Here is a 25,181-nt window from a genome sequence, read left to right as displayed (position 1 = left end):
TGTTGGGCATGTGTGGGCAACACCTGGGGACTTCAGACATTCAAGATCATGGGAACAATTACTATACAAAAAACAACACAAAAGCAGTTTTAAGATGGGATTTTCATGTTCCTTTATTACATTTTATAATATTTGATGGGAAAGCCCAGACCTTCTAACACAGCAAAATAAAAAGGAAAAATATGCACACGTTGAGAAACGGTTGGATTGCGATGTAACCAAACGTACAAATATGCGTCAAAAAGAAGTGGTATCGTCTCCGGAAACAAACAAACAAAAACAAAACAAATTTGCATTCACAGGTGCAATTATGTAGGTAACAAATTCAAAACTCAAGTTTTTCGTCGCACCCGACAAATTCCAAAGTAAACCAAACTATACCATGAAACTGGACCCCGTGATTAACAAGCGAACCTAAATGAACCCTTCATACAAGTTTGCATTCAGCAATTTTGAACAAGGCCGTGCGATTGGTGAGTATTTTTCATCACGCAGTTTTGCCAACAAACATGTTTTGTCTCCTAGTAAAAGTGAATGGGGTACAAATTAGGCCTTTACATTAATATTCAGTCTGTGAAGTCGACACACAGCAATGCTAGCAAGCTTTTGTCACCGGCGAATACTGACAGCTTTTGGTTGTTTTTAACATAAATTTAAATTTTATGTTCATCTTGCTAAAACGTGTATCCAGGATCATGGTAGCCGTAAAACACGGTAAAGCAGCAACAGTAATCACTTATCAATGTTGACTTAAAAAAGCAAAGAAAAGGCGTGACGGGACCTGCTCGTGAAACGCGGTCTCAGCACGAGCTCGAGCCCTCGAGCTGCACCGTGACCCGGAGCAGGGCCACGTCTCCGTCCCCTCCGCTTCCTTTGGCTGGCCGACGGTTCGTACTTAATCTTCTCCATCTCTGAATGTATAACTTTTTTGACCGTTTTAGATGACCACGCACCGCTTTACCAAATGTGTTCCGAATCTCTCACTCAAACGCGCACACACCAACTTTTGACGAGCTTCCCCTCCACGTTCAACGCGTTTCCGCTGATCAACACTTCACTGGATGGGCACAATGTTACAGACCCAGGTCAGTCTGAGCCCCGTGTTCATCCCGCAGGCCTAACCCCACCCGCAGGCCTAACCCCACCTCAGCTGATCCGTAAAGTCATGGGAACTACCAACACGTCGAGAATAAGAATTGAATCAAATTGGGACGGACATCAAAATCCAGACTGGAGATGTGTTGAAGCGCGACTGAGGATAAGGTCCAAAATTAAACTGAAAACACGTGATTGGACAGGAGCTTTGAACTTTTTAATGTTAGAAAGAAAACATCAGACTTGTATAATTAAGTATGTGGGAAGTGATGGGGCGTTTGGGTCTGCCTGCTTATGATGCCTTTATGTACATAAATTCAGACTTGACTGGACACAGCTGACAGCACCTAGCCCATCCAGTCACAGACAGATCAGCCACAACGCACAAACGAAGAACATGGACAGGAAGCCATGTAAAAGAATACAGACGTTTCTCTCTCTTGCTGTCTATATCTCTCCTGACTCCCTCTCCTCAGAGCTGGAGCGATTCTCTCGCTCCAGTGAGACAGATCTCTCTCTGCCCCGTAGTCTGGCCATCTCTGGGGTCGTGGGTGAGCACTCTCGCGCCCCCACCTCTCGCTCCACCTCCCCCCTTCGCCCGTCCTCCCTCCACCGCTCGTCTCCGCCGCACTCCCTCCACTGCTCCTGTGACTCCGAATGTTCCCGCTCTCTGTTGTGTGAGGACCTAGAGAGAGAGAGAGAGAGAGAGAGAGAGAGAGAGAGAGAACATGAAAGTGGCATGAATCTCACCAAAATAAAACTCAATACCAGACTACACTTTCATTTCTAAACCACACAAGTTTGGCTTTCTCCAACCCTTTGACTTGTTCACTTTAAGATGTCAGGTACGAGCGTACCTGGTATTCTAAAAGAATATTTTATTTGATCATGGAACCAGGACATTCCGAACTGAGCTGGCACAAGTTAAGGATCTGGTAATAGATCTGGGAACAAGTAGAACGGTGTAAATAAACGCCGGGTGGCTGTGCGTGTGTTCTTTTCTTCTTCCTGCGGTGTGTGTGTGTGTGTGGGTGTGTGTTATACCTTTTCTTCTTCCTGCGGTGTGAGTGTGAGCGAGAGCGGTGATGCTCCTTGTGTCTATGCTTCCTCTCCCGCTCCCGTGACCGAGATGATCGATGTCGCCGTGACCGATGGGACGACGAGCTCCCTCCATCCCTGGGAGGGAGACAAGCTGCTTTTGCTTCCGACATCCACTCATTTTATAGAAAACACAATAAACTCAAACTAAATTTAGTCTCAGGAAAAAAAGATTTCTCCTGCTCACACATGCACTATGAATGGATATATGCTTTACTGGTGAGAGAAATAGAAAAGATGAAAAAGGCCAGGGACCAGATGTTTACTGGGACAAAGTGTGTGAGTGAGTGACACGCTACAGGAACTACTGTACACATCACCGTCCCCCTCACCTGTGTCTGTCCCCACTTCGAGATCTGGACCTGAATAAACAAATGACCGGATCAGTAAATACTGTGTGTGTGTGTGTGTGGTGAGATCAGAAATGTGTGTCGCAGCAACTCACCTTCTGCGCTCTCTCTCTCGCTCCCTCTCTCGCTCTCTCTCCCGCTCCCTCTCTCTCTCCCGTTCACGCTCCCTCTCTCTCTCCATCTCCCACTCCCTCTCTCTCTCCTCCTCACGTTCCCTTTCTTCTCTCCTCCTCATGCGCATCCGCTCCTGTTTCTCCACCACCGCTTTCTAAGAAACAGAGAAAAGACACTTTAGTTTGTTTTGAGGTAAAATGTGGACACTGTGGTCTCTGTGGAGACAGACGTTTCACATTTTCTTTCTTCTAAAGTGCCATAGTTGTACAATTTACAGTCAACAAGTTTAGCAACTGAATACAGAAACAACTTTTAACCCTCATTTAAGTGACATGAGATCTGCTTAAATGATAAGTGCTAATCTTATCTGAGGTATCTATTAAACACCAGTGATATTTAATTACACACCATGCGTTTTCTTAACACATATTGACCCTCTAATGATTTTGGTGCTTTGAATATTCCTCAGACAACTTCAGTTAGAGGTCAAAAATCATCCACCAAGTCATTAATGTGGGTTAATGTGGAAACCTGGACGACTCCACTACGCATGTGCTAATAACGCAAGCCAAGCCAAAATACACGGCCGTGTTTGCGAGACGATGAAATTAGCCGTGACTTGCACATGGCCGCGTCGCCTGGTGAGCCAGAGAGCCCCGCCCCCTCCTCACCCTCAGCTTCTCCAGCTTCTCCCGGATCTCGATGAAGCCCAGGTGTAGCTTCCCTCCAAAGTGGTCGGCAAGGCGACGGTCGTTGTCATGGAGACCGAGGTAGGCGGAACAAACCTCGCACACTCGCAGCTTCTGCTGCTGGAAGCTGGACGCCGGCATGGAGTTCCTGTATATATCCTACACACACGGTACTATTCCGATCACAGGCATGACTCAGTAGCTTGTAGCTTTTGTCTCCAAATGACCAGTCTTCCTGTTACACCACACTCACTGTTACCAATAAACATCATGCACACGCACGATCCTACACAAACTCACGTTTCTTTATCTGCACACACATCAAACTGAAAGGCAAGCACTAATGTTACACCAGACACTCCTACATCTAAATGCGTGGAGAATCTGCGTTCCTCACTGAAGAATACCACACAGTGTCATGCAAAGACCAAGAACGCAGTTGGAATACTGAACGTAGAGGTTTCAGGGGCAGCATGAGAATGACCTCCGACCCCAGACTGACCTCAGCCTCTTTTTTGAGGGCACGCGTCTTCTCCACCTTCTCCAGCAGCTGCTGGGCCTCCTCAACGTTGCCTTCTCCACCCAACTGCTCCGCCCGCGCCAGCAGTTTCCCGATCTCCTCGTTCAGCTCATGTACCCTCTCCGCCTGCCCACACACACACACACACACACACACACACACACACACACACACACACACACACACACACACACACACACACACACACACACACACACACACACACACACACACACACACACACATCATATTTCAGTATCCCATTGTTAAAAAACCTTTTTGAGGTTTTGGTAAATACCAATTTAAGAAAATTCCCCAACTGCACATGAAACCCATGTACACCAATGTGCTTACAAGTGTGAACAATTCCACAGAAACGTATTCAAAGAACAACACCTGCACGCGCACACACGGCCGGAACAAGTGTGAGCTTCCTGTCAGCTGTGGCAAACTCACCACCGCTGCCAACAAGCCAGGTGTTCAAATGTCCGTTTGAACAGAGATGCACTTAGGCCAAAAATAACGTTTCAGAGGCAAGACTGGGGATTTCCTAACATATATTTATCTTTGGTATGAGAGAGAGAGAGAGAGAGAGAGAGAGAGAGAGAGAGAGAGAGAGAGAGTGTGAGTGAGTACAAAATAGGGTGGGAACAGGAGAGGAAGACCCTAAGGAGGTTACCTTGGCAGCCACCTCTGCACTAATTTCTTCCTGTGTCTCAGCCAATCGCTTCTTGGCGAGCTCAGTCCTTCGATCACAGTCTGCTATGAATGACTGCAGATGTTCTGCAGCCTGGACACACAACCCAATGTGATTGGTCAGCAACACCAAAACATGGACACACAACCCAATGTGATTGGTCAGCAACACCAAAACATGGACACACAACCCAATGTGATTGGTCAGCAACACCAAAACATACCAAACCTACTCTCACCCATTCAGTCTGGTTGCAACTCTCCATTCAGAGCTGATGCTATATTATGTGTGATTTTAAACTCTAGAATACAATAAACAAAATCCCATTTAAAATAAAGTTTTGAAAAAACTTTCTCATCAAATATTAACTCCTGCCATGACAGCCAGGAAACAGTAGTCAGTGTGATCCTCAACCAGTACTCACATGAAGTAATCTGATTTCACGGTGTAACACTCATACTCACGTCAAGTTCAAAAAAGTACTCCTGGTGCTTAGAGGCGATCTCATAGTCTGCCCTCAGAGCAAGGTCATGAACCTTCAAGCACTCCCCCAAGTCCATGCGCTGGTTGAGCATACACACACACACACACACGAAGGTTTAATGATCATAGATAAATGGAATGATATAGAAAACGAATAAATAATGAAAGATTTAAACAAAATGACCACGCTACCGGTATAACTTAAAATACAGAAACTCCCTATAACTAAACCACTTTATAAAGACTCACCGTCCCTGATAATATATCGTGAGGGCAGGACTCTAGCAGATGACTTTTACACACTCTCTCATCCGTGAATTTGATCCTCTGGCGCATCGTGTCTCCTGTAACGGCACATGGTAAGAAAACATGGGCTTCCTGATGCTGAAGAGGAGCGCCTCGGTTTAGTAATTTATTTTACCTAACTTTTATCAAATGCCTGCTTGAGGGGTGGAAAAAATCTTTTGGACCACAGCAGAAACGTTTCACTTAAACCCATCACAATATTGAACAATGTAGCTAGCCATCTTTAAAACAAAGTTAAACGAGTTTCCGTAGTCCAAAGTTTATTTATTATACTTATTATTTATTATAATGACCGGCCCTCTTTGTTACAGGTAGCTAAATAACTACTTAACTAATTAGTTAGTTGCAACTTGCCTGCTCGGCCGTACCTACCAAAGGATGCTAGTTAGCTAGCTAATTTAATTTAGCTTGGCTGAGAAGCTAAGCTAAACGTGCTCGCTAGGCTAACGTGAGCCGCCCCTACAGCCAAGCAGAGTTACTTCACACGTCGTGGTTTCGATTTGGCGTTACAGGACTCGACCACGACCCCGTGTCGGTGAAACGGTACTCACCATCGCGTCCCGTGCCCATTAGCTGGTCCAGCATGGCTCGCATCTGCGCCTGGGCCGACATGTTTGCCGTGTGTGTTCCCGACGCGACACGCCGGCGGTGCGGTAGGCCTCGGCCGTGTTGCGCTGTGTGTGTGCGGCGAGGAACTTTCCCAGCTAACTCAGAACAGGCCGAGAGCCTCCCAGAACTTGAGTTATTTCTGTTTGAGCTCAAGTGGAGTTGTGCTATTTGTTTTTTTTTTTTACTCCACTTGTTTCTGCGTGTATCTTCTTAATACACGCTGACAGCGCCAACACTTCCCCTCGGCCTCGTCCCTTTTACCCCGTTCACCCCCTTCACCCTCTCCCTCCTTACTCGCCTTGTTAGCAACTACAGCTAACTCGAAGGCGAGGGGTGAGAAAGCAACGTTTGAAACCAGTGGCGGGTTCACTCCCACTTCGGCTATGTACAATGCTACGTTTAATTCCTGTCGATGAAATTTAATCCGCAGACTAACACATTTGTGAAATAATCCATATTCGGAAATTTGGACAGTGTTTATTTTTATTTTTCGTTGTTTCCCCAACCACGGACTTCCTCCTCTCTGAACCGCGCTTGGGTCGCTGACGCGGCCTCGAGGAAGTGTGGCGCACGTTGTCATCTGATTGGCTGGATGCGGAACAACGTCATTGACACGCTACTTTCAGTCATCCTTGCCGTGTAATGTCCACACGTTTTATCAACCATATTGAATCGCCGTGTAAGACTATTCTTGTGTTTTTGCTGCATATTTTAGTTTTTTAATTTTGTTGTGATGTCACCATGTTGTAATTTACACTGTAATTTCCTAAAAAATAGAATCAGATGAAGTTATTTAAAGTATATAGTCTTTGCCTATATATAAATATAAGGTCTAAACATTTAAATTAACTACATATAACTTACACCAGATTCAGTTCATAACACTAGGCTTATACAGATGGATGCATCAGTGTACCTACCTAGTAAGGTTCTCAAATTATTACTATGCAATAACACAACCACATTTTCCATTTTCAGTTTTCAGCTAATTTGTAATCTACTTATACAAAGATACTCCAGAATGTCATCACTTCCTTGTTCTTTATTGGTCTGATGTGAAAGGGATGTTTCGTAGTCCATGTATGCAGTATACAGTATTATATTCATATACATATGTATTAAAAAATCCAGTCATTTAATTTGTTCAGCTATTTCCACATTATACAAAACTTATCTGTGATTGCCAGTCATAATAAACATGATGAAACACAAGCACGGGGAGGTCTTCTCAAACCGACGCAGTCAACCATCAAGAGCACATCCCATTGGTCGAAAGAATCGCGGACACACCCTCTTTACATCAGTATCAAGCACACAACACTGTCATTTGGCACCAGAGGTAGACGCTCCCTGTCAGTCAGAACGTCTACAGCTTTTTCCTTCATCCATCATTTTGACACACCAAGACATTTTCTACTGTGATCTTCCCATGTTGGCACCAGTTCCACGCTGGCTGTAACGTGGTTTCTACGGCGATCTAAACTAGTGGATTCGTCACCTTGTTCTGTAACCTTTACACAACAGCTCAGAACAGTTATGATCCAGGATGACCCACCCTGAACCGGTCACTCTGTAGCAGATGTGGTCATTATTGATAGTCAGGCTAATCAAAAATAGGAATTTGCATTTGAATTTAAAATATGGTGCTCCAAAGTCAAAAGTCAGACATGAACTAGACTTAAGGTTTGGCTATTTTGATCCACAGCCAGAGGTATGCAAATTAGAACTAGAACAAGATTCTAAAGTGAACCATGGCCCCAATTAAGGAGTCTCAGGTATGCAAGCTCCCTTTTTAAGGAAGCCACACTTTTAATTCTGTTTAGCTGCCTTAGTGCCTTAGCTGTGTGAGACTAGGACAAAGTGAGAACACAGGGTTGGGACTAGCCCGTGTAGTCTGGGATCTGACACATGCTCTTTGGTGTGGTAAGATGCATCCTGTATGAAGAAGGCCTTCCCATAAAAGCTTTTAAAATCACCAAGACCATACATACATACACACACGTGTTTGTGTGTGTGTGTACATATAAACAGATCACAGCTAAACAATAATGAGGGTGAAGAGAAATGAAAGGTAACCAATTCTCATACTTCTGCAATGAATATGAAATCTAGTGATCACACAGATGGCCACAGAATTGCTACATATTGTGTACAGTGACTCTTGGGTCAACATTTTCCTCCTACAAAATAAAAGCCTAAAAACTATTTTAAAAAGCTATTCAAATTAAAACTTTAAAAATGAAACCACAACAGAGATGTTGCTTTAAAGTATCACCTCAAAATGCAAAGAACACTGTAATGTGTAAGAAGAGCAGCACTACTTGTCTTTAGAAGGTGATCTAAACACCACGATGTTTCTGAAGAATGGTGTGCAGGTCTCGGTTTGGAATAAACATGTGATTTGACTGCCTCGGTCAATAGAGTTCGATAGTATTCTATCGTTTTAATCCTACATCTTGTTATATCAGGGCTGAAAGGGAGGAAGAGGAGAATGCAAGTGCGGAGTGAAGGATGTAAACAGAGGAAGGGGTTTCCATGGCAACTTTCCTCAATTGTTTTGTTTCTTCATATTCTTTTTTTTTTGATGGTGTAAGGCAGCGAGGAGAACTGTCCTCCTTACATTCAGTATATATTAACAGCCATCACCTCTAATCTGAACGTAGCCACACAGCCAAAAGTCATTTCAATCAGAGGATAAACTGGTCTGCCAACCAATCCAGGTTTTATACACATCAGAACCAAGTCATTCAGGTCAGCAGAATGCTCACTAACTGGCTCAGGGGTTTAGTACTACAACATAAAACACTGCCTGACTATAGGCCACTGAATGGGGAATCAGTCTGGTTTATCTGGATTATTAGAACACGAGTGCCCATGTATGGGCAGTGACATGACATAGGACCACACTTTGCACTAGGGAAACAAAACGCCACAACCAATCACAAGCAGCTAGTGTTCCACAAGAGTAGAGGATTCTGGGTAATGTAGTGAGGTATCGTATAATGTCTAGCTCCATAGCACCGTTCCGTCATGCTGACTATCCCAACTTTACATTAGCATTTGTTAAGATGTACATCTCAACCCCTCTTAAAAAATGGTTCACTACTTGCTAAACATGTAACATAGATGGGGATTGTCCACTATGACAGACAATACCGGACAGCTTCTTTAGAAATGATAACTATTATATTAGCTACTGGTTATTTTAAGATATTTTGGGGGAGGGTTAAATTGTCACCACTGTCAACACTGAAATTCAGACATCAAAACAAATGTTAATATAACATTTTGAGTGGCTTCTATCAGTCACATTAATTTAGAGATCAGTGCTCTTCATTGGGGACATGCTTTCAGATATGCAAATCAATGCTAATTTTGTACATATGTACACTTCCATAAAACCCTTATTTCCTGGGGAGCCAACGTTGGATATCCATTAAGCTAAGCCAATACGACACCTGCTTAGGAGTCTACATGTAACAAGAAATATGTTCACATATGTGATCAAAAATTTATTAAAGCTAGTAATGAATAATATTTAGCTTAACTAAAAAAATCATCTAATCATGACTACGGGTTCTGGTTCGCTGGGTGTCTCTCTGACATGAACCTCTCATTAAGGACTGGAGCTGAGCATGAAAGTGAGAGAAAGAGAAACATGGAGAGAAGAAAAAGAGAGGAAGGAAGATAAAAAGAACACAAATGAGAAAGAACACAGTGTGTTGAGATGGTACGTGTGGTGTGATATTCATAAACGTCCCTGGGTTCTGCCATATATTAGAGTGAAGGAAAACTGTAAATTCACTTCAGTGCGACATTGGGTGTGAGTCTTTGTGTATGTAAGCATCAAGTTGTCACCTGCCATGCCAACGTGTGTGTATATATTTAAAATGAAGTTGTAACTTCCACCTCTGTGAAGTGATAAAAACAGGGCGAGAGAGAGAGAGAGAGAGAGAGAGAGAGAGAGAGAAAGCGAGAGAGAAAGCGAGAGAGAGAGAGAAAGCGAGAGAGAGAGAGAGAGAGAGAGAGGGCATGAGATCAAGATCTGAGTGGTTATTAAGGTGCACTAATACACCCGGGCCTGTGGGGGTGCTGTAGCCCTACAGAGCGGTGAGTCTGCCTGTGAGAGCGGCCTGCAGTTCTGAGGGAAGGAACACCCCCAGTTCAGTGATTATACCCCCCGTGATCAGCTGATGAGGAGTCACATCAAACGCAGGATTCCACACATCAATCCCTACAGAGGGAGAGAACCAGAGAAGGAGGGGGCAGCGGAATGAGAGAGAGACAGGGAGGTGGGGTGGGAGATCAATGTTAGTCTGAACACACACACATAACCTGTATTAATGTTGGTCTGAACACACACTCATAACCTGTATTAATGTTGGTCTGAACACACACTCATAACCTGTATTAATGTTGGTCTGAACACACACTCATAACCTGTATTAATGTTGGTCTGAACACACACACACACATAACCTGTATTAATGTTGGTCTGAACACACACTCATAACCTGTATTAATGTTGGTCTGAACACACACTCATAACCTGTATTAATGTTGGTCTGAACACACACTCATAACCTGTATTAATGTTGGTCTGAACACACACTCATAACCTGTATTAATGTTGGTCTGAACACACACTCATAACCTGTATTAATGTTGGTCTGAACACACACTCATAACCTGTATTAATGTTGGTCTGAACACACACTCATAACCTGTATTAATGATGGTCTGAACACACACTCATAACCTGTATTAATGATGGTCTGAACACACACTCATAACCTGTATTAATGTTGGTCTGAACACACACTCATAACCTGTATTAATGTTGGTCTGAACACACACATAACCTGTATTAATGTTGGTCTGAACACACACTCATAACCTGTATTAATGATGGTCTGAACACACACTCATAACCTGTATTAATGTTGGTCTGAACACACACTCATAACCTGTATTAATGTTGGTCTGAACACACACTCATAACCTGTATTAATGTTGGTCTGAACACACACTCATAACCTGTATTAATGTTGGTCTGAACACACACTCATAACCTGTATTAATGTTGGTCTGAACACACACTCATAACCTGTATTAATGTTGGTCTGAACACACACTCATAACCTGTATTAATGTTGGTCTGAACGAACACTCATAACCTGTATTAATGTTGGTCTGAACACACACTCATAACCTGTATTAATGTTGGTCTGAACACACACACACATAACCTGTATTAATGTTGGTCTGAACACACACTCATAACCTGTATTAATGTTGGTCTGAACACACACACACATAACCTGTATTAATGTTGGTCTGAACACACACACACATAACCTGTATTAATGATGGTCTGAACACACTCATAACCTGTATTAATGTTGGTCTGAACACACACACATAACCTGTATTAATGATGGTCTGAACACACTCATAACCTGTATTAATGATGGTCTGAACACACACTCATAACCTGTATTAATGATGGTCTGAACACACACTCATAACCTGTATTAATGATGGTCTGAACACACACTCATAACCTGTATTAATGATGGTCTGAACACACACTCATAACCTGTATTAATGTTGGTCTGAACACACTCATAACCTGTATTAATGTTGGTCTGAACACACACTCATAACCTGTATTAATGTTGGTCTGAACACACACTCATAACCTGTATTAATGTTGGTCTGAACACACACTCATAACCTGTATTAATGTTGGTCTGAACACACACATAACCTGTATTAATGATGGTCTGAACACACTCATAACCTGTATTAATGTTGGTCTGAACACACACTCATAACCTGTATTAATGATGGTCTGAACACACACTCATAACCTGTATTAATGATGGTCTGAACTCACACTCATAACCTGTATTAATGATGGTCTGAACACACACTCATAACCTGTATTAATGATGGTCTGAACACACACTCATAACCTGTATTAATGATGGTCTGAACACACACTCATAACCTGTATTAATGTTGGTCTGAACACGCACTCATAACCTGTATTAATGTTGGTCTGAACACACTCATAACCTGTATTAATGTTGGTCTGAACACACACTCATAACCTGTATTAATGTTGGTCTGAACACACACACACATAACCTGTATTAATGTTGGTCTGAACACACACACACATAACCTGTATTAATGTTGGTCTGAACACACACACATAACCTGTATTAATGTTGGTCTGAACACACACACATAACCTGTATTAATGATGGTCTGAACACACACACATAACCTGTATTAATGATGGTCTGAACACACACTCATAACCTGTATTAATGATGGTCTGAACACACACTCATAACCTGTATTAATGTTGGTCTGAACACACACTCATAACCTGTATTAATGTTGGTCTGAACACACACTCATAACCTGTATTCATTTAATCACACTTTTACTGATCCTGTTGCATTAGACCTTTCCTCAGATATAAACAGTGTGACATATTTCACCAGGCCAAAAAAAATGCTTCCCATGCTGATCTAGGATCCTATTTGTCTGTGTGTGAATGCTGAGCCGTCCCGCTGCTGCAGAGTACAGCTGGTCTCAGATCAGTGTAGCCAAGGCAGCAGTGCTGGTGGCTCAGCCTCCCCAGACACCACACAGCTATTAAACCCTCTTCCTTTAATTAAGCTGCCGCCACACAGGCTGGCAGCGTGCGCACACACACACACACACACACACACACACACACACACACACACACACACACACACACACACACACACACACACGTGTTTAATTAAAGCTAGCTCAGTATAGTCTCAGCTCTCACCCTGCTGTCGTGATAGCTTTCATCTTTTTCATGCTTGTGTGTGAGACACACCACCACAAATACAAGTTGCCAATTTAAACTCATGATTAAACACACAAGCTCGAATGAGATATTTTTAAATGCACCACCGACACCCCTGTATTGCTTATATATATGCACCCCCCACCTCCCCCCTGCACACACACACACACACACACACACACACACACACACGAGCACACACGAGCACACACACACACACACACACACACACACTCTCACAGACACACACAGACACACACAGACACACACACACACGAGCACACACACGAGCACACACACGAGCACACACACGAGCACACACACACACACACACACACACACACACACACACACACACACACACACACACACACACACACACACACACACACACACACACCTGGTGCAGCCACTGGGACGCCGCTGATGCTGGTGAGCTCTTCTGCTGGTCGCTCTTCCATCACGATTTCACGTCCACTCTCCAGAGTCAGATCACATGACGTGCTGGGCGCAGCCACATAGAATGGTATCCCATGATGCTTTGCAGCAATAGCTAGCTGGTACGTGCCCACTTTGTTCGCCGTGTCACCGTTAGCTACAACCCGGTCTGCTCCAACAACCACAGCTACACAGACACAGACACAGACACAGACACAGACACAGACACAGACACACACAAAGATGTTGGTAACAAAATAAATCAGTCTAGCAGTTCCTGACAGACAGGCAAATTTGCCTCACTTTGACTTTCTCCCACACTCCCACACTCCCACACTCCCACACTCACACACTCACACACTCACACACTCCCACACTCCCTCACTCCCTCACTCCCTCACTCCCTCACTCCCACACTCCCTCACTCCCTCACTCCCTCACTCCCTCACTCCCACACTCCCACACTCCCTCACTCCCTCACTCCCACACTCCCACACTCCCTCACTCCCTCACTCCCTCACTCCCTCACTCCCACACTCCCACACTCCCACACTCCCACACTCCCACACTCCCACACTCCCTCACTCCCACACTCCCTCACTCACACACTCCCTCACTCACACACTCCCTCACTCACACACTCCCTCACTCCCTCACTCCCACACTCACACACTCACACACTCACACACTCACACACTCCCACACTCCCACACTCACACACTCACACACTCACACACTCACACACTCACACACTCCCACACTCCCACACTCCCACACTCCCACACTCCCACACTCCCACACTCCCACACTCCCACACTCCCACACTCCCATACTCCCATACTCCCACACTCACACACTCACACACTCACACACTCACACACTCCCATACTCCCATACTCCCACACTCACACACTCACACACTCACACACTCCCACACTCCCACACTCCCACACTCCCATACTCCCACACTCCCACACTCCCACACTCCCACACTCCCACACTCCCACACTCCCACACTCTCACACTCTCACACTCTCACACTCTCACACTCTCACACTCCCTCACCAGAGATGGCCTTCTCCCTCATGGCGAGTGCAGCCATGCTGTCTGTGATGAGTGTGGCGGGGAAGCCTTCAGCCACTGCCTCATAGGCTGTGAGTCTGGCGCCCTGGTTGTACGGCCTCGTCTCCGTACAGTACAGGCGCTTCAGACGGCCCAGGGAGTGCAGTGAGCGCACCACACCTGCACGGACAATGCATTCACACACACACACGCACACACACACACCCACACACACGCACAAACACACACGTACATGCGCACACAGGTGCACGCACACATTCAGAAACACACACGTACAGAAAAATACTCAGAGAAACAAACACACACACACACACACACACACACAGAGACACATGTACACAGACACACACACACACAAAGTCACACATATTAATATACAGTAATACATTTTAAACTACAGCCAGTCTGACCTGGATTCCATTAGTATCTGGTAACTGATAGATTATTTATTTAATAAAACTGTGCCAAGGGATTTGGGCAACCTAACGATGAACCCATAATATTAGTTCAGACACCCACAGGGACACCCAGAGGGACACATATAGAAATACACAGAAAGACATTCAAAGGGGCACCGACCAAGTGCAGTTCCATATCCGGCTGTAGCGAGACTTCCGGTGTTGCAGTGTGTGAGGATGGTGACAGAGTCTCTTGGCACTCCTGATAGAATGTGCTGGGCGCCATAGTTACCGATCTTCCTATTATCATCTACATCCCGTTCCAACATCTCCTCAATCCAGCCAATCACACTGCAGAGAGGCCAAGAGGTGCATTAGTGCATTAGTCAGTAAAAAACATAGTGAGTCCCAAATGAATGTGAAAATTACCTGCCACATCTATACTCTGTACTATACACCTATACTCTATACTATACTACAAGCCCCAATACTCTATACTATACACCTATACTCTGTACTATACACCTGTACTCTATACTATACACCTATACTCTATACTATACACCTATACTCTATACTATACACCTATACTCTATACTATACACCTATACTCTATACTATACACCTATACTCTATACTATACACCTATACTCTATACTATACACCTATACTCTATACTATACTACAAGCCCCAATACACTGTACTTAACACATATACTCTATAGTATAGAGTATATATGTATAGTACAGAGTGTAAACTTGAGTATAGAGTCTATACTTATAATCCCCTATTCTCTATTACTACACTACAAGCTCTATACTCTGTACTATACACATATTCTCTGGACCAGAATATGTGAGTGGTTTGGAGCAGCAGAACCCTCCTGGTGTTAATCACCACGTAGCTTCTCTTATTCTGCAGGCAGCGCTCGCCAGTGTCTCCGCTCCGTCTCCAGTGTCTCCAGTCCCCACTCACCCTCGCCCCTCAATCAAACCTGATTTAATCTGCACCACACGTGAGCTCTTCGTTTGAGATACAATGAGATTAAAACACTCAAGGAAAGGGGTCGAGTTTAACTGAACTGAGGGGAATTCGGCAGCAGAAAGCAACAATTTTGAAAAAAAAAAGTTATCCCCCCAAACAGAAAATATTGTTTAGTCTACTTACGTCTTGTGGGACATGCCCCTGCAAACTAGAAGACAGGTGTCTTTTTGGATTTTATATCGAATCCTTTGTGACAGTTATAACCTCACTGTACCAGTATTCACCATTAAGCACTCTAACTGTGGAAAATATTTGATCATTTTCACGGTCTCTGGAGTGAACCTGGAGTGAGAGAAAACACCAGCACTCCAACATTCTGAAGCTCTGCTCTATACTATATACTCACATATACTCTATACACATATCTATACTATATATACACAATGACTATATACTCACATATACTCTATACACATATCTATACTATATATACACAATGACTATATACTCACATATACTCTATATTCATATATAATCTATACTACTCACCTCTCATATATATATATATATATATATATATATATATATATATATATATATATATATATATATATATATATATATACTCTATAGCAGGTATCACCAAATGGCGGACCACCCATTTGAGTATTACGCCCCCCCCGCTCACCGCTCAACAACTTTCGTTCGCCACCGCGGACCCGGACCTAAGGTCTGAGCTATCTGCCAAAAATGGACCGCGGAAAGATTTAATTGATTACCCCTGCTTTATAGTATACACACATATCCTCTATCGCCACTGAGGCTCACTGGGTTCACTGTTAAACACCGTTAGTTATCACCAGTGTCCAGTGTACTGCAGTACTACAGCAGGTTCTGTTCTCTTTCCCCTCCATCTCTCCCTCCATCTCCAGGGAGCAGCTTCAGATGCTCTGGGGAGGTGTACAACATTGGAGCGTGTGGCAGGTTTACTAATTTAGCATTGGTTCCTATTAATGGAACTGACATGTTTACCTCCATGAATACATTATTGTCTTATTTTCTGTTCTGTTTTTTCTCATCCCCACCCTTTTGCTTTCTCCCTCTCACCTCTTTTCCCATCCTCAGCTCCGCCCCATCCGTCAGCCCCCCCCCCCTCAGACTCCTCCCCCCTCCCCAGCTCCGCCCTCTCCCATGCCCTTCCCCCGCTCACCTCCCACGAAGTTGCTCTCCACTCTTCTCCATGCTCTCGTTCTCCGTGAACTCCATCAACTCCTGAGCGGCTCGCCCCATGTTGACGGCTGTAGGCCGCGCTGACGTCAGGTGGCACAGAGACTCCCGGATAAAGGTCACGGGATCATCGCCCCCCGCGCCTGCCCGCAGCTCCACGGCCAAGCTCAGGCAGCCCACAATGGCGATGGCAGGAGCACCACGTACCTGATAGGTTAAAGGTCAGTAGACAATGGGATTACCACTGGTATACTAATTGGTGCGTTAATATAAAATAAAAAAAAAACACCTCATTGTCTCGATCAATATATTCCCTTTCAGCCTGAAAACCAGTCAGGGAAAAGTCTTCAAAACTGCTCCAAGTAGTTCACACTACTTGTTTAATTAAATCACTATTGTTTACAAATACTAATAGTAGAAATCACTCCCGACACTGAAATCACTGATGGTGATAAGTTGGAGTGATTTGGGTATTAGCAGTGATGACATGAGCATGTGTACTGATGGCGCTACACAGTTCTGTGTCCACACATCATAATGTGTTGTTATGCCATCATGTGCCAGGAAAAGAGGATGCCATGATGATATCTTTTTCGTTTTTTTTGTGAGTAAAGTTTGGCTCATTATGACATAATCCACGTTTGCCCAACTGTGACATCTTTGAGGAAATGACTGGGACACACAGCAGCCCATGTGTGATACAGTTTCATCTGGCCACAAAGCAAATCTAGGGGACAAAATATATGACTGACCAGGAGCACAGCCCTTCTGCAACTGCTTATGAATAAAAAAAATTGCAAGTGCTGCCACTTATGTGGTCTGGGAAAGGTGAGAGCCTACAGAAGCGGATGAGATGAACTACAACAGGCGGAGTGGGAGGGGAGCCAGATGTATCAATAATGCATGGAGCAGGTTTGCTGTAACGGGGTGCAATATTCACGAGGCGTAGAACATCAACTAAACCGCGATTCACTGATGATACGACATTCACAAAGTGTTCCAGAAAAGTATAAAATTATTGAGGTTAAATATGATCCTGGATGCAAGGATATATTCAAAGATGAGATGTTTTTAGTTTTCGACCATTCTGTCTGAGATGAAGAGACGGTGTAGGATGTATTCCGTGGTCTTCACGGTTTATACCGCTCTCCAAGCACGCCCTTGGCGTCCATTCACGGACCCCGACGTCAAACGTGCGGTTCGAGGGCAGCTCAAGCGGCTATGCAGATCACACAGACACGCGTACGCGCGAACAAAAGCGCGACCCCGTGCTCTCGCTTGACACAAAGAAACATCTGCCTCGCGCCCCAGCGATCTTCACGCAACCTCTCGTGCTGTGCAGCGACACGCGAACAGAAAAAAAGGCCAACACGGAAGACGTAAAGGACCTGGCGTGGCGGTCTCCTCCTACCTTCATGGATTTAATAGCCTCGTAGCCGTCCTGCACCGAACGGATCTCTTCGAACACCGTCTCGTGCGGCAACAGGAGCTGGTTGAGGATCTGTAAAGACCCGATCCGGTACCGGATCGCTTCCAGCGTCATGACCTGCTTCGTACCTAAACTGCAGCGCTGCTGAACGTTATTAAAAAAAACACACGCGTGACAGCGGGCCAGACAGCGCCACTCGTCGGGGTAGTGTCACTGTCTTCGAGTAGTGGGCTGCTGAAGACGGGGAAATGTGAATCGCGAGGTGTGGGTGCGATTTAAAGGGCTACACAGTGAAAACGCGCACCGGAGGACTTGAATAGCGGTCGCTCTCGCGCTGACACACACGGAAACCACGTGCTTACTTCGACAGGAAACGTTGGTTCTTGGCAACGCCCACTTTCGGTCTTCAGGCGCGCTCCCGTTTATGTACGCGCGCTCACACACTAGAGATGCAGGGCTTATTTTTTGGCGAGGGGTACCAATTTAATATTTAAGTGTTTAAGCTTAACCATAGCTTGGATGGCTGGGTGTTAAACTAACCATTGAGACAGACGGGTTTATTTAACAGGACGTATATTCAGACTAAACAGATGTTAGAAAACGTGCTGTTCTGTCGTGATGCAGTGTTTGAGTAAAGAACAGACCTCTCACTTTAACTCAAACGGCACTGTGAACTCGTATTGAGAGGAAAAATAAATACTGTTCAACTCCCTCCTACTTCTGACGTCCTCCAACAGCCCCTCATACACACGCTACAAAATGATAATTGAGATATTTTAATGAGCAAGTCATTTGTCCAAAATAAGTAATTCTGCAGTAATTTTATCAGTACACATAATCCCTACAGATACACACAATATTACATTTGTGTTCAAAAATACATACATAAATACATTTATACCGATTGCCATAACCATTATGGAGAAACGCAAATAAAAAGGTTACAAACCCAAAACCCAATGACATCTCCAGTAAATGAGTGTAAGGGTAAGGGAGGAGAGAGTGTGTGTTGTTTTGCGATTGTCCCGTTACATGGAGAAGACAACACAGGAGTAGCACAGGTGGTTGTCACGGTAACTAGTTCTAGAGAAACACAGATTCTACCCTCTAAATACCTTGCTGAAGGGAGTTTGTCTTATCAATGCAAACTAGTTGGCCATGCTGGAGATACACCAGCCTGCAGGGTTTGGCTGCTGCGTTAAAACATCACACCCAAAACCAAAGAATTAATTTTTCACACGCAGTGAAATCTTTTCATGTTTTGAGCGCCCTGTTCTCGCTGTATGGCCCAGGCCCTGGGGGGCGGGCGGAGACGCAGATGGAGGGAGCAGCTGCAGCAGTATGGCTCTAGGCCAGTTCTGAACTACACCCTCTGGGACCCAGGGGCGCTCCGGTTCTGAACTACACCCTACAGAACCAAGGGGCACACCAGTTCTGAACTACACCCTCCAGGACCCAGGGTTGTGCCGGTTCTGAACTACACCCTCCTCTTGTGGTTTCACTACCTCAATACATTCCTGTGCATGACTGTTGTTAATGTGTGTCTCAGAGAACATGGGTGAATAACACACGCGCTCACACAGTGGGGGATGGGCAGAAAGTGATCAAAATCATTGTGGTAATGAGCGCTTCTGTTACAGTTCCGTAGTGTCTAGTCAATGTGCAAACCATTTTTGAAGTTCATACGTCATTATCTCATAAAAAGCCCAGTTTTGGTACTGATTTATGACCACTGCTGTTTCATATATGTCAAACCCTTTAGTGTGCTGGTCTGGGATCAGGGTTGAACCTCTACAGTGTAATGAATAATGAAGTGAAAAATATTTCTCTGTAGATGCAGCTGAGCCCAGACCTGCATTTTCACTGCAAGAGTTTACTGAACGCACACACACAATCCCAGTGAGTGTGTGTGGGAGAATTCAGTTGTTAGACAGTGAGGCTGCAGACCTATAGAGGATGTCAAGAGGAGGTGTGTGTGTGTGTGTGTGTGTGTGTGTGTGTGTGTGTGTGTGTACAAAGACCAGTCAAGACATGGAGTGTATGTTGGAAACATGTGTCAGTGTGTGAGTGAGTGTCTGGTGCTGTGTGGGAACTGCCCACAGTGCAACTCCATCTTCCTGCATGCTCACACACCGCGCCGTCTCCTGAGAGATTCCATCTAAGAGAGAGAGAGAGAGGGGGTGGAGTTAGAGTGTGTGTGTGTGTGAATATATGGCCTCAGTAGTCAGGAATTGACAGTAATCGTGTGATCTTACTTCATTCTCCACCATTTTAAGTCTCCCCAGTGCATCTTTAGCTGCTTCCTGTCCAGAGAGAAAAAATGTGTGTGTGTGTGTGTGTGTGTGTATGTGTGTGTGTGTGTGTGTGTGTGAGAAAGAGAATGAAAGAAGGGAGTGTGTGTGTGTGAGAGAGAGAAAGCGAGAGAGAGAAAGAAAGAAAGGGGGAATTCAGACAGGGATTATGTGAGAGTAAGAAAAATGCCAACTTTTTTGCGGCCATTTATTTGCATTGGCGCGCGTGTGTCTGTGTGTGTGTGTGTGTGTGTGTGTGTGTCTGTGTGTGTGTGTGTGTCTGTGTGTGTGTGTGCGTGTGTGCGTGTGTGTGTATGCGTGCACATACATGCTTGGGTGTGTATTACTCACTCTGTTGCCTTCACTGGAAAATTTCTTGACTGAATCAGCAAGACCATGAGCAAACCTCCTCAGCACACTGTCGTACTCTGATACAGACAGAAGACAGACGCCATAGTGATATTTGTCTGTATCTGCATGTGTACGTGCGTGTGTATGTGTATATATGTGTACATGTGTGTGCGTGTGTGCGTGCGTGTGTGTGTGTGTGTGTGTGTGTGTGTGTGTGTGGTACCTGCTAGTGCAGATGAGGTTCCTCTCTCCAGGTAGGATTTCTGCCAGTGCAGCCGGTGGCAAACATCCTTATGCTGGTTTATTAGATCAGGTGGTGGGTCCCGCCGGTTTTTTGTATAGTCTCCAATCTGTGATTGACAGAAGTAACTGACAAGCTGCTCACACTACTCAACATCTAATACCAGTGTAATGGTACATAGGACATGCATGCACACACACACACACACACACACACACACACACACACACACACACACACACACACACACACACACACACACACACACACACACACACACTGCTCACTAACACACACACACACACACTGCTCACTAACACACACACACACACACTGCTCACTAACACACACACACACACACACACACACACACACACACACACACACACACACACACACATACCTTTCTCTCAAGTCTTTCTTTGTCATAGTTGAGGAGACTGAAGCTGTGGAGTTTGTACTTAGGAGGGGAGAAACTGGAATAGACAGAAAAAGGTGAGACCAGCACACACACACACACACACACACACACACACACACACACACACACACACATACTCACACACATACATGCAAACTGTTAAGTACTGAGAATTGAATTAGGTATAGCCTGTGCCTGGATTCCTCATCCACTGAGAACTCCGGTAAGGGAGTAAACATGGAGTAAACATGGAGACAGAATGCAGCCTTTGGTATTTTATAGAGCAGCAGATCACCAGTTTGTGAACCATGTGCTTTTAAACACAAACACACAAGCTTAACTGCGTTTAATTAAAGGAGTTTTCTGCTCTGGCTCCTGCTGTGCACCATATGTGAATAACCCGTTAACAGCTGCCCTACGCCTGCCTGATAGTGACCCCTACAGGTGCCTGAATCAAATACTCATGAAGGGAATTCTCCACACACACACACACACACACACACACACACACACACACACACACACACACACACACACACACACACACACACACACACACACACACACACACACACACACACACACACACACACAAACTCTGGCATGTACACATGCACACACACATACACACACAGGCTGTTACCTTCTATGAAAATTTTTTCCGTGATCATTTTGGGATTTGGTCTTGGCCGGAGCCTGTGAAACACAAATGTAGATGAGATTAACACTCTTAACACCCCTCTCTCCCTTTTCTCTTCCCTCTCTCCCTTTTTTCTCTCCACCCCCCCCACCCCCCCCCCCCCCCCAAAACTAAAAGCCTTCCACCCCCGTGCAGGTGGAGGCCCCGTGGTGCTGCCCCAGGCATGTGTAATACAACCCCGCGCTGCGTCTCCTCCGATGTCCCGGGACGCGTGCCCACACAAGCAAACATAATCGAACAGCAACTCCTCAACCACATGACAACCATGAGTGATGTAGAGGTGACCCAGGAGTGTGCCAGAGAACTAGGTGTGGAGCTTTGAGTGTGTTGCAGTGTGTAGTGTGTGGTGTGGGCTGCGGGTCTGTTTGTGCATGTGTGTATGTATAAACGTGTGGGCATGCATGTTGGGGTGTGTATGATGAAGTGTGTGTCATAAGTGCTATACACACACACACACACGCACACGCGCACACAAGCACACAAGCACGTACGCACGCATGTGTCATGTACTGTGTCATGTCTGACGCAGTCTGCCTCTGCTTGCTGATCTGATCCAGCTCTATCTGGATCAACAGGCTGGGCTCAGCCATGCCAGTGCCAGGTTGGCGCAGGTCAGAGGTCAGAAGGCGGTTAGGCTCAGATCTAGACGACACCGGGTGCCTGCACAGAAGTCCCGGGGCTCTGAATGCTTCCTGCTATTACAGGCTTTGGTTTCTGGCTCCGACGTGCATCTTTTCATCTCTTAATCGTGTAAGCAGGAGAACAAGGTGCATTTAAGCAGTGCGAGCAGGAACGTGTGGTACAGTGAGGGGGAGTCTGGTTTGCTCTGGGGCGTACAGTGATGATTTAAGCCAAATTTATAATCAGGGCCCTGTTCTGACAGCTCTGCTTTAAAGCTCTGTGTCTCCACCTATGTGCACATTCTGGTTTCTCTCTGTACATATCCACACTCTCGTTTGTGTGTATATGTGTGTTCTTAGTGTGTACATACGTGTTCTCTCTCCCTGTGTCTCTCTGTGTCCGGCGTGATGGTGGGCGGGTCCAGGACCAGCCACTTCTCCGTGACGGACTGCAGCTGGGCTCCTCCGAGAGGCTCTCTGATCCTCACACGCACCTCCAGCTTCCCGCCTGTCGGCTTGCGCCCATCCAGCACCTACTCGCACACACACACACACACACACGTACATGTACACACACACGCACGCATGTGGACACACACACATACATGAACACACACACACACACACACACACACACACACACACACACGTACATGTACACACACACGCACACGTACATGTACACACACACGCACACGTACATGTACACACACACACACACACACACACACACACACACACACACGTACATGTACACACACACGCACGCATGCGGACACACACACATACATGTTCACACACAAGTACACACACACACACACACACACACACACACAAGTACACACGCACACACCCACACACACACACACACACATACATGTACACACACACACGTACATGTACACACACAAGTACACATGCACACACACACACACAGGTACATGTACACACACAAGTACACATGCACACACACAAATACACATGCACACACAAGTACATACGCACGCACACGCACACATACACACACGCATGCACATGCACACACACACACGTACATGTACACACACAAATACACATGCACACACAAGTACATACGCACGCACACACGCACACATACACACACGCATGCACATGCACGCACACACGTGTACATGCAAGAAAACACGCACACACGTGTACATGCAAGAAAACACGCACACACATGTACACGCACACACATGTACACGCACACACACGTATACACGCACATGTACACACGTGCACACACACATGTGTACACACACACACGCGTGTACACACACACACGCGTGTACACACATACACGCACACACACGTACACATTCACACATGTACACGCACACATGCATGCACATGCACGCACACGTGTACATGCAAGAACACACGCGCACACATGTACACGCACACACATGTACAAACACACACACGTATACACATACATGCACACGTACACACACGCGTACATACACATGCGTACATACACATGCGTGTACACGCACAGACACGCGTGTATACATACACACACACATGCACATGTACGCACACACACACACGTATACACACACACGTATGCACACGTACACACATGCACGCACACACGCATGCACGCACACACATACACACGCACGTACATACAAATGCATGTACACACATGCACGCACACACACGCACGTACACACACGCACATACACACATATTCATGCGTGCACAGACAATCGTGTACAAGCACACAAACGCGCAGACACCCAAACAGACACACACTCAATCTTTCTACAGATCTTCTCAGTGTAAACTGTGTACAGAAGATTGTCCTATGATATTTCTTTTAAAAAGGTGCGTGTGCTCTGTCTGTGATTGTGAGGTCATGGCTGTGTGTTTGTGCTTGTGAGAAAAATTCCCTTTTGGCTGCAGTTCAGACGAGTATATGATCGGACATGCACCGCTACTCTGCCATTTACACGGCGTGTCACCGCATGCGTGTAATTCACCTCTATAATCTCTCTGATCTCACAGTTATTCTCCAAGGCCTCCAGTTTCAAATGTGCGTTTCCCACCACCTTATCCGTCTTGAAGAGGCTCCTAAGCACACACACACACACACACACACACACACTTAATACATCTCCTCCTCCCAAATGACTGGGTACAGATGTCAATAT

General features: G+C 45.3%; 3 protein-coding genes across 6 annotated transcripts in view; all 3 read right to left on the bottom strand.

The window, feature by feature from the left end:
- Positions 1–95: 95 nt before the first annotated feature.
- LOC143490822 (putative RNA-binding protein Luc7-like 1) lies at positions 96–6,528 on the bottom strand. The gene is made up of 10 exons (XM_076989328.1): positions 5,904–6,528; positions 5,296–5,390; positions 5,028–5,126; positions 4,546–4,656; positions 3,849–3,992; positions 3,329–3,505; positions 2,639–2,811; positions 2,526–2,555; positions 2,140–2,271; positions 96–1,780 (listed from the first exon to the last, which is right to left on the bottom strand). Exons 1-10 carry the CDS (start codon positions 5,962–5,964, stop codon positions 1,543–1,545), a joined length of 1,260 nt encoding a protein of 419 aa, XP_076845443.1. The 5' UTR covers positions 5,965–6,528; the 3' UTR covers positions 96–1,542.
- A 457-nt stretch (positions 6,529–6,985) lies between these two features.
- mri1 (methylthioribose-1-phosphate isomerase 1) lies at positions 6,986–18,738 on the bottom strand. The gene is made up of 6 exons (XM_076989329.1): positions 18,363–18,738; positions 16,935–17,158; positions 14,921–15,090; positions 14,324–14,500; positions 13,221–13,445; positions 6,986–10,195 (listed from the first exon to the last, which is right to left on the bottom strand). Exons 1-6 carry the CDS (start codon positions 18,492–18,494, stop codon positions 10,062–10,064), a joined length of 1,062 nt encoding a protein of 353 aa, XP_076845444.1. The 5' UTR covers positions 18,495–18,738; the 3' UTR covers positions 6,986–10,061.
- Positions 18,739–19,140: 402 nt separating this feature from the next.
- The window catches only part of cc2d1a (coiled-coil and C2 domain containing 1A), a 20,719-nt gene continuing 14,678 nt past the window's right edge, over positions 19,141–25,181 (bottom strand). For 3 of the 4 annotated variants that reach the window (XM_076989300.1, XM_076989302.1, XM_076989301.1), the window contains exons 22-29: positions 25,011–25,101; positions 23,376–23,537; positions 22,328–22,380; positions 21,667–21,739; positions 21,246–21,372; positions 21,023–21,099; positions 20,636–20,683; positions 19,141–20,538 (exon numbers count right to left, since the gene is read on the bottom strand). In XM_076989300.1, the coding sequence (XP_076845415.1) occupies positions 20,506–20,538; positions 20,636–20,683; positions 21,023–21,099; positions 21,246–21,372; positions 21,667–21,739; positions 22,328–22,380; positions 23,376–23,537; positions 25,011–25,101 (664 nt within the window). In that variant the 3' untranslated portion in view covers positions 19,141–20,505. The remainder of the gene's footprint in view (positions 20,539–20,635; positions 20,684–21,022; positions 21,100–21,245; positions 21,373–21,666; positions 21,740–22,327; positions 22,381–23,375; positions 23,538–25,010; positions 25,102–25,181) is intronic. The other variant, XM_076989303.1, reaches the window with a different exon arrangement.

The sequence above is a fragment of the Brachyhypopomus gauderio genome, unplaced genomic scaffold (assembly GCF_052324685.1).
Source record: "Brachyhypopomus gauderio isolate BG-103 unplaced genomic scaffold, BGAUD_0.2 sc67, whole genome shotgun sequence".
In the NCBI taxonomy this organism is placed as follows: Eukaryota; Metazoa; Chordata; class Actinopteri; order Gymnotiformes; family Hypopomidae; genus Brachyhypopomus; species Brachyhypopomus gauderio.
This window is presented reverse-complemented; position numbering and strand designations above follow the sequence as displayed.